This window comes from Salvelinus alpinus, chromosome 2 (genome assembly GCF_045679555.1).
Source record: "Salvelinus alpinus chromosome 2, SLU_Salpinus.1, whole genome shotgun sequence".
Taxonomy (NCBI): Eukaryota; Metazoa; Chordata; class Actinopteri; order Salmoniformes; family Salmonidae; genus Salvelinus; species Salvelinus alpinus.
Window position 1 is genome coordinate 72158218 of NC_092087.1, and position 10744 is coordinate 72168961.

A 10744-nucleotide genomic window follows, 5' to 3' on the forward strand; every position below is an offset into this window, starting at 1 on the left:
ACAGGGTCATAATACTCACATGCATGTAAGTAGTCATGTGACGCACTGGTTATTAAAACAGAATAACGACAATCCCATGTGCTACAATGTGATATTGACTTACAGACGGAACACTGTAGAAACACCCTGACCAAGGAGACTGTTCATGCTTTTATTTCAAGTTAAGTGACAATGTTCATGTTTTGTAAATACATAATAAAATGTTATTCTTACTGATGTGTACATTAACATAACTATCTTCAAAAAGAAATGATTGAAGTTGTAAACTTGCATGAAACACCACGTCGTATACAAAATGCAAGGTACAAATTTAACTCGTCATATAAACAGAACAGCTTGTTATCCCTGTCTCTAGGTAGTTGCCCTTAACCACAGATCTACTCGATCCCCTAACCTTAACCATTAGGATGATCAAATATATCTGACTCTGGATCAGTGGTTAGATCAACTTCTACCTACTCATCCGAACTGCAGTTGCACAGTAAGCCATTTCCCACAACACTGTTGGACCAGGGGGGGTCAGGTGTGTTCTAGATGTGTCCAGTCTGCAGCAGGGTGTACTGGGCAGTGAATCTCTCCACACTCTCCCCCTCCAGCAGCTTCATGGCTCTCCAGTGGATCTTCCCACAGTTTTCTGGCTGGCCGCTGGGCCCAAGCTCCTCTCTGATATACTCCAGCCACAGATCTGGAGGGAAAAGGCCATATACAGCCCTGAGTGACCATCTCAACTTACTTTATATCCCAGAAAACTACATGGAAGTAAAGGTTTATGTGCATGCCATACTAAAACACCTCAATCAGCTAATCAAAGTTGCTGTTGAATCAGGTGTGTTAATGTTGGGCTGGAATAAAAGCCTGCAAACCCTGTAGTTCCAACCATGTATGTCTTGTTCATTCTTCTACTGGCCTATTGGAAGTCTTTTAGTTGTTCGTGTAGCAACTGACATGCAATAATCCCCGTGGGACTTATTTGAAATTAGCTGCTTTGAATGCGCTTTTCAGAATCTCACCATCATCTGTGGAGCCGAATTCCCTCAGGGCTCTCTCATAGAAGTTCCTCAGGTTGCTCATCTTGGGAGTCTCCTAAAAGAACAGTCACATCATTCCAGTTAGTACACCAGCCTTGACAACGACCATAGGAGTTGGCTACACAGGACAAACAGATCTGGGAACAAAATCCTAACAGTAGTGAATAGGTAATCCCTCCATACAACATTTTGTACATAAAGCCACAACAATATGTGGCAATATTAGAACAACAAGCTAGTTTGAGACTATGCTTTGGTTGGTTGCGACATACATTTGTTTGAGCTTGGACATGTGTTCTTGTTTCCCCATACATTGTGACTCAACACACTCACTTGATCTTTCTCCATCTGGATCATTCTGGTGAAAAAGGCCTTGGAGAAGGGCCGGCTCTCATGCAAGCTGGAAAATAAGAAAAGGTCCAACTTTGTTTTTCTTCTACAAAATGCTGAACTGAAATGCGTATAAATAAGTTGTCATCTAAACGAGGATACCTTGTACAAAAGAACTACCTTGAATTAGAATCATCATTGTAATCATTGCCTTCATAATGCAGAACTGGTGAGAAATGAATAATCTAATAGTACTATTAATATTCAGTACCTTGTGAAGGACTTCCTGGCTTTCTTGTAGCCTCCGGCCCTGTAGGACCAGTCAAGGTACTTCTCCTTTATCTCCATGGAAACGGCAGGCACCACAGACAGCAGACCTCTCTGAGAGCAGAGGAGAAACTAACCGTTACAACTAATTCTCATCCAACCAGACAACATTGTATGTAGGGAAATATGGCTGCGTTTACACACATTGGTCTTTTGACCAATCAGATCAGCTCTGAAAAAGATCTGATGTGATTGGTCAAAAGATCAGAATTGGGTTGCCTATGTAAACGCAGCCCATGAGGCACTACTACTTTTGCACTATGACACAATGGAGGCTAAGAACGACATAGAACCAGGAAAAGCTTGGTCAAAGCACTGTCTGGACAGAGATTTGAATTATCACAAGTGTAAACTGGTATTGTATTAAAATGTCATAAACTAATGTAATTTGAGAGGTTGGGCTTGGTTCTGTACCTGAAACAGGGCCTCAGTTTCCTCTGGGCTCTGTGATGTCATGCTCCACTCCACCTGCAGCTGCCACAGGGGCAAACTCAACTGTCAACAGACAAGACCAGGGTGGTTAACATCAAGTAAGACGCTTCTTTTACATTTAGAATATTTTCATGGGTTGCTGGGCCGGAAAATTGTTACCGGTAAGTACAATCTGATGCTCCAAACATTTTTGTAACATACTCCTTTTCTCATAAATCTTAGTCAAAATGTTTTTTACATTCCAGAGACAATCCCATTGTGCCTATATTATTTCGCAACTCACATTCCAGGATTCAACAATGTCTTTGTGACTACATAATTAAATAACGAATTGGGAGGGTGACCATACGCCCCCCTCACAGTCAGCCCCTTCTCGTTAGCCGCCCCTTATATTGCACAACACCCATCATAACATTGAAAGACTAGCTACAAGATCCATATTGCAATAAATAAACAATAAACAATAAATAAAAGGATAACAATAATAACAATGTGCACCAGTTGTTTTAAACTACTAGTTTGATTGTAGCCATCAATTGCCCCATAAACAGTCACCCATATTAGCAAACTTATTTCATTTCTCTTGTATAGGCTACTTAGCATGACGATATCAGCAAAATGCCTGCGAAAAGTGATCGGTATGGTCGGTGTCGATAAGTGATCGGTTTATCATCCCAGCTCTACTACATACTACCCACTGGGCACAGATGTCAGTTCAACATCTACGAACGTGAAATCAACAAAGTCCTGGTACTAGTTATAGGTTTTTACAGTACCTGAAGAATTTACCTGTAAGTAAAGTCTACCCGGTATTAGTAATGTGGTTTAACAGTACCTGAAGCCATTCTGTCAGATTGTCTGTCATGTGACCACGGGAAAAGGAACTACCACGTAAATACTGCACTGTGGGTTTGATTGAATCGAGCCCTTCCAGTCATATTGGAACTGGTTTCTAGCAGCGAATAGCAGTCATTTGAGGAAGTTAATATGCTGTAGGAAATTATCTGGGACAGAGTTGGAGCTGCCCCACTTTCACACACCGTGTGTGTGTGTGTGTACCTTGGGATTCACGTGTGTCAGGGCGTCCTGGAATAGCTTGCCTGTGGCGCCACTCCCCAGATGCACCATCGTCTGCAGGGCCAGGCACCACACGTCCACAGATTGTCTGTAGCGCTGGGTGGCTGCCATGGCAACCGCAGCGGTCTGCTCCGAGTCTCCTGATGAGAGTAAGACCTGCAGCTGAACAGACCGATGGAGGGACACACACACAGGAAATCGTTACATGTTGTGAACCTCATGTATCCTATTGGTTGCTATGCTCTATGTTTGTATGTTAGAGAGCCTATGTTTATACACTTGCTGTCCTAGATTTACTCTTGCCATAAGAAATCTTCTTACCCAGTTCTTGTAGAAGTCCTCCTTCAGCAGTGAGGAGTCGTGGGCACGCTGAAGCACTGCCAGCAGCCTCTCCTGCCTCTGAGGGATGCCAACACACACACAGGCCAGAGTTCAGTCTTAGAAAACCCTATACTAATTTCACCAATATACTAGTCATTAACACTAGATCATCACTCTATCAATATTCTTCCCTAAAAAGTGCTCATCAGCAATTATAGCCATGGTTTGAAATGTTAACCTTCTCCTTCAGCTGCTGGACGTTGGTTATCCTCTTGAACCTCTCCAGGCAGAAGGAGACGTAGCACGCCCACATGGCCTCTGGAACACAACAGAGAGACCCCTCATCACTGGGGTTGTTGCCGTGACTGGCAGTCATGAGTCATGACCACAGTCAAATTCCACATGAAAGTTGAGTCACGGTACTCTCCTCCTATGCTCTCTACGTGAAAGGCGCCGATGCGTTGGTAGTACCCAACTCGCTAACGATGTCAGAACGCTAACGGCCTGCTACTCAGCTCTTTATTGTCCCTCTAATCACTCTGACATGAATGCAAATGTAGGCTACATTGTTGGACCTCACTATGATCGATCAATTTGAAGAAGTTCAACAACAGATTGAAACTGAGTGGAAAACTGAGTGGATCTTGTTTCAAAGCCAAACAACGAAAAGGGACAGCGCTTTCTAAGGTGATGATTTATTCAAAGCATTTAAGACGTCGCATGTAGAACACCCATACACATAAACCTGTATATGAGCCCAAGCCTGAAAAAAAATGATTGCAGTTATACTATACATATCCTACTGCATATTAAGCACAGCAGAAAAACTAATTATATAAAAATAAAAAAACTGATTTTAAGATGTACTTGGTACATAATTTGTGTAGGCTACAAACTCTAGTAATCACATTTGAGTGTTTACTGCAGTATTATACATACTGGATGGACTGGTTACCGTATGCTACGCTCCAAAACTTTCTCTCCATCAGTCTGGGAGAGAACTTATAGGCCTAGGCCAGTGTTCCCCAAGCCTGGTTCTTGTGTAACCCCAACCGTACACATGGACAAACACACCATATTCAACCCATTGAGGGCTCGATGGTTAGCTGACAAGCTGAATCAGGTGTGCTTGTCCAGGGTTACAATACAAATGTGTACTGTTTGGAGTACTGGAGGACCAGGGTTGGGAAACACTGGCCTAGGCCTATAAGTTATCTCCCAGACTGATGGAGAGAAAGTTTTGGAGCGTAGCATAAGGTAACCAGTCCATCCAGTATGTATAATACTGGTTTGGTTTGTTGATTGTGCAGGGCGGCTTACAGAGTATAGTTAGCCTACAATTATAGTGAATTTGTATTTGATATTATTAGGATTTTGAATAACGTAATAATATGGCATGTTTTATAATTAATAGGCTGACATATTACCTTTAGCTACAGAACATTTCACCACTGTGCATTTCCATTTCCTCCTCTCTCCTTCATTCCTTTCTCCAGCAAGCAGAGAGAGGAGCTGTCAGCAGTTTAATGAAATATCTTTTGTTGTGAAAACGTGACTATTGATGTTCCTGAATAGATTTCACTTGGTTTCCCAAATTAAGCACGGGGTAGCGGCAGGAAACAGGTTTGGAGACACCATGGCATACAGTTTGAGCGGAATATGACCTGTCACGCAGCGAGAGGATGCTCCTCAAACAGTGGTTGATGCGTGGACTGAAAGTTTTCTTAAAAGCCCAGACATTTCTATATGCAATCCAGTGTGAAAGCAGAGATTTACTGGTTGCCACAACAAGCAGAGGATCCCAGTGCTACTATATTATTCAGCTGCTAATATACTATTCTGAAATACATTTTCTTCATATCATCTTTCTTTACACCTGCCTAAAATAAATTATGGATTTGTGATGGTGTATATCAGTTGGAATTTGTTCCAAAGGCACATAGCTTGGTATGCGGAAGCCTGGAGATGCTAAACGGGTTTGTTAATTAACCGTCAGTTGGCATGACAGTTACCGTCTGACAAAATGTAATGACCGCCACAGCCCTACTCATCATTTACAGAGGGAAAACAATCATGGTTGTTTGTAGAGATGGGCATGAGTAATCGAGTACACAAACAGACGTCAAAACCCGATCTTTAACCAGATTTTCTTTCCTCTTCAAATACAGTAAAACTATTTGTCTCTTATTTCAGAACTTCTGAAAATGAAAATGTGTTACATTGAGAGAGCGGTGTTAACTATCACATTACAACTTCTTTATTTAAGATTTAAAAATATAAATGCCAAATATTTGATAGCAAGTGCTTTGAATTGGCTGGGGGGGGGGGGGGGTCAGGCACAGTGTGAAATGGGCACTATCAGCATGGCAGCCAAACGCAGTAAGGGTTGGAAGTATATTGCGTAGTTTTCAATGCAAATATCAAGCTCTCCTATCATAGCACAGCTATTGCCATGAGAAATCATATGCTTATCAAGCGCAAAGAAACATTCTCGGAGGGGGACAAGCAGCAGCAATCTCGCACCGCATCTATTGTCACTGAAAAGCGCCACTGAGATCCCGCCAGAGCCGAGCAGTTAACACAACTCATTACTGTTTCAATGAATGATTCTCAAATGGCTTTTTATTGACTGAATAGATATGGGGCAATTTCAATTCATATTTATTTACTTTGGACTACGTAAAGACAGGTTTTTGATTCCTAACAGAGGGCTTCCACAAGCAAGCGCCACCGCTGAGGTTACTGCCTTTTTTAACATTGTGTTCCATAATATAACCAGTTGATATTGCGGTTTCAACATCTTAAAATGACACTTGTTTTTTATTGGCTGAATATATGGGGCAATTAACAATTAGGATTTATCTGTATGATAAATTAGGCATTGTTGCGCACGGTTGGCATATAGACAAATGCAGTGCAGCCCTTGTGTTCTAAAAATAATTGTTTTTATTTGAATACTCGAGTACCAGGGGAAAAAAACTAATGCGAGTACTCAAACAACATCCCTAGTTGTTTGTGACCAACATGATTCGAAGCAGTGTCGCCTGGACCCCAGATGACGGCATTAGCCCGCCTAGGTTTGGGAAGCAAATGCAACTTTTCAGGTCTCAGGCAAGGTTACCCATCCCGAATGTGGTCCTCGAACCTCCTCCGTTACACTTCATCCAACACGTCATTTGTGTTGTTGTGTACTTATTGTATCGTGTCTATCTGTGTTGAGGTCTTTATTTGCATTATGTTATGTCTACCTATGTTAAGTTTCGTGTTGTGTCTTACCTGTGTGTTTGTAATGTGATGTGTTTCTGTCTAACCTGTGTTGGTGTGTGCATTTCTGTTTGTTGTGTGTACGTACCTGTGTTGAGGCTGTTGAGGCCCTCCTCGTAGACCTGGCAGCAGCGCTCCTCTCTCCTGGCGATGTCAGAGGCCCGCCCCTTGGCTGACTGAAGCGCCTCTCCCACCGTCGCCTCCAGCTCCCGCTTGGCCATGAAGTCCCACGTCAGTGAGTCGTCTGTGTATTTGCTCTGCAGGCTGGGGACAGGACATTCAGCATGGTCAGTGTGTGTTGTGTCATGTTGAAAAATGAATACAGAGATCAGCAACCCAAAATGTAGCCGTACTCTTGTATAATGGTGTCCTGTAGTTCTTTAGTGAAGTCAAAGATGGCGGCGATGGTCAAAAGAGACAGGATGAAATCAGCTCCTGTGGACAGCACAGAGAAAACCATTAACATCTCCAAAACACTGTCTCTACTCTCTTAATAACCAAAGTAGACATACGGATGACTGTTAGGCAATAGGAATGGCATAGAACAAATAGAATGCGATGGAAAACAGCTCACCTTGGATTTTCCCAGTAGCATCTCTGTACACCAACTCGGCCAGTTTGCCACTCATGATCTCAGGGGAGAAGTCGCACTCTTCCTGTAGAGTGAAGAGGACAATCAGGGACTCAGTACAAAAAGAAACTCAAAAAGGTGTGTGTGTGTACTCACCACATCCATCTCAGCCCGCTCCAGCCCCTTCTGTTGCTTCCTCAATTTCTCAGCGTTCAACAGCTCCATACGGAAGTACTGTTCAGGTAGAGACACGGGTATCAATCATCCTGGGGGTTTTAACAGTGGTTCTGCTACATTTAGGCTTTTGTGTGCATTCAGTGTTTGCTACCACAGCATCTCAGCTTCGAGCCAAATATGGTAATTCTTCAATTCATTGAAAATCAAATGCCACTCCATACCTCTTGGTAGACCTTCTTGCTTTCCGGGTGGAAGCGCAGGGCACGCAGGAACAGGTGTCTGGCGCTCTCTGACAAGTTATTGTCCTCCAGCTCGCTCTTGGCAGCCATGATCCAGAGGGCTGGAGAAAGGAGAGGCAATCAACGATTCTGCTGACTAGGCTGTCATCCACTCACACAACTGGAGCAATGATAGGACCCTGTGTAGTGTAGATAGTGGTCCTTTGCAGCTCAGTTGGTAGAGCACGGCACTTGTAATGCCAAGGTAGTGGGTTTGATTCCCAGGAGTACCCATACGTAAAAATGTATGCACACATGACTAAGTCGCATATGCTAAATGGCATACAATTATACACTAAGTGTACAAAACATTAGGAATACCTGCTCTTTCCATGACATAGACTGGCCAGGTGAAAGCTATGATCCCTTATTGATGTCACCTGTTAAATCCACTTCATCTACACTGATTTTGAAGTGGGGGAGACAGGTTAAAGAAAGATTTTTAAGCCTGGAGACAATTGAGACATGGATTGTGTATTTGTGCCATTCAGAGGGTGAATGGGCAAGACAAAATTTAAGCACCTTTGAACCGGGTATGGTAGTAGGTGCCAGGCGCACCGGTTTGAGTGTGTCAAGAACTGCACCACTGCTGGGTTTTTCTACGCTCAACAGTTTCCTGTGTGTATCAATAATGGTCCACCACCCAAAGGACATCCAGCCAACTTGAAACAACTGTGGAAAGCATTGGTGTCAACATGGGCCAGCATCTCTGTGGAACGCTTTCGACACCTTGTAGAGTCCATGCCCCGACGAATTGAGGCTGTTGTGAGGGCAAAAGGGGGTGCAACTGAATGTGTTCCTAATGTTTTGTACACTCAGTGTATATTACAAGGACATATGCCATTGACGTGGTATGTCACCATAGTATGATGATAAATCTACCTGGTTTCTCAGGATGAATGGCAAGCATGGAGGAGAACACCTTGCTGAGTTGAATCTTTGTGTTCTATTTGAGGAGATAACAAAAATAACCGTTTCAGCACCAGAACACAACATTTATTCAACGTTTATCAGGAAAGAACCCAAGATAACTTAAACTTACCCATTTCTTACAGAAAGCAATGTGAGAGAGCCACAACTGCACATCATCCTGCAAAAAGAGGAGATCTAATTGGTCTGTCCAGTGACTTCTTTGGTGCCTTCTGCATAGCGCTGTTTGATATATTCAACATCCCGTAGCTAATAGCTATGTCATATAGGGCTTGTACAGTACCTTCCATTTAGTTGTGGCCCTTCTGAAAATGCTGTTGATCCTCGAGATGATGGAAAACTCTATCTCCTCTCTTTTGAACTGATAGCCGATGCGCTAAAAATGAAACATGATGAGGAACAAATATGAACTCCTGATACAGATATTAAATATGTCCATATTTCATAGAACTTCAAATGGATTTGCAGGCATTCATTGGTTGTAAACTCTAGCATGATACTGAAAGTGGATATTATTATTAGTGGATTCTGTCGTTGCCATGGCGCTGTAAGGCAGCCAAACAGAGCTCTGTATATTTTAGATTTTAATTTGTGTTTTTTTTGTTGATAAGTCATTGAGTGTTGATTGGATATATATCTGGTTGTTTTTTCTCATGAGTGATGGCAAGTCTGCTTGTTTAGGCTAGCTAGATAGCTAGCTGCCGACTAACGTTTGCATTTAAAAGATGCATCAGGCTCAGCACCGGCTTCTATTTAAATTAAAAAGTGGAACATTGCCTGTCCGACCTCAAACAGACAACTAGGCTTATATTAAGCCCTGCCTTATAAGACCTGACTGCATTGTGGAAATGGCAGTGTTCGTAGTGAGGATGACTACTGCTCTGGATTGATGTGTGGTGAGCTTTTTTGTGCCATAGTAACTGCAGAGACGTGCACCCACTTGGGTGATAAGTCCAGGCTACAGAGAGGTTGAGCTGAGGATGACATCAGGGCCACCAAGCGAACTCCATCACAGGAAGGCTACAGATAGGCTGAGGACAACATTATGGCCAGCAAGCCAATGCATCACCATCACACCAGTGGGTTGCCAGAAGCACCAGTCTCTGCCATGAGCTGGCACATGCCGGAACTCTCCGAAACTGGCTTCATCAACAGCACTTTCATTGTTTTGTTAATCTACCTAATTGCTATTCACTTTATTTGTAGGCATATACCACAATTCAACTTGTAGCTGCGAATGTGTAGCCTACAAAATGAAATGAACCAATGAAACAAATCCTTCATGTATATAATGACTTAAATAATGACTTAAATAATGACTTAAATAATAATTACATATGAGATTCAAAACTTACTGATCTTCTCTTCTTTATCAGCTCTAATACATTGATTTCATACTGAAATAACAAAGAAATAACACAGATTAATACATTGTATAATACTTGTTTTTGATTGCCCATACTCACATTTTCAAGCTGTATTCACTGGTATTTGGCACTCACCTGAATGTATGCAATGAAGTCAACTTTGGTTATGATCAATCGATGCAGTTTGTATTCTAAAGCTGTCGCCCTTTTTAGCATGGATCTGTAATTGGGAGATTAATCGGATTTAATACAACTTCAAAGATTTTTGCCAACATTGTTAGTTAGCTAAGCTAGTGTTTTTAATCTTACTTGACTTCTTTTTTGCTGAACAGTCCCACTCTCTCCAACTGTTCCAACTCTGGGATTCGATTCTCGATCCGCTGTTGGACTATCTCAGCCATCGTCACTTACTTGGTGCTTTAATTTTGACTGCCTTCTGTTGTAAATGTTATTAAAGTATTACGTAAAAACAAGAATAGTGAACTAAATTAGCCCAAACGCATTTTCCACACGTGTGGAAGTTGTGAATGCTGTACTTCCGGTTCCGTGCTTCAACTGAGTCCGTGCAAAAACATGTGAATTACAATAAATTACCGCTTGACAAGCGAAAAACTTAGCATTGGTTTTTATTATTAGACCATG

The 10744-nt window shown here is 42.2% G+C and overlaps 1 protein-coding gene across 1 annotated transcript; it reads right to left on the reverse strand.

The window, feature by feature from the left end:
• Nucleotides 1–137: 137 nt before the first annotated feature.
• Nucleotides 138–10714, reverse strand: utp6 (UTP6 small subunit processome component). Its single transcript, XM_071389092.1, has 19 exons — nt 10412–10714; nt 10238–10322; nt 10091–10132; nt 9019–9111; nt 8848–8895; nt 8688–8751; nt 7749–7867; nt 7507–7584; nt 7354–7435; nt 7133–7214; nt 6868–7043; nt 3754–3833; nt 3516–3593; nt 3177–3356; nt 2100–2180; nt 1630–1739; nt 1362–1428; nt 1011–1083; nt 138–685 (listed from the first exon to the last, which is right to left on the reverse strand). Exons 1-19 carry the CDS (start codon nt 10501–10503, stop codon nt 531–533), a joined length of 1785 nt encoding a protein of 594 aa, XP_071245193.1. The 5' UTR covers nt 10504–10714; the 3' UTR covers nt 138–530.
• Between the last annotated feature and the right edge of the window lie 30 nt (nt 10715–10744).

Bases quoted from the DNA above. Each gene is read 5' to 3' on its own strand.
- utp6 (XM_071389092.1), bottom strand. From the start codon at position 10,503: ATGGCTGAGATAGTCCAACAGCGGATCGAGAATCGAATCCCAGAGTTG. The intron at 9,112-10,090 runs GTAAGTTTTGAA...TTTCATTTTTAG, and splicing joins TGATAAAGAAGAGAAGATCA to CGCATCGGCTATCAGTTCAA. The intron at 3,357-3,515 runs GTAAGAAGATTT...CGGTCTGTTCAG, and splicing joins AGGACTTCTACAAGAACTGG to CTGCAGGTCTTACTCTCATC.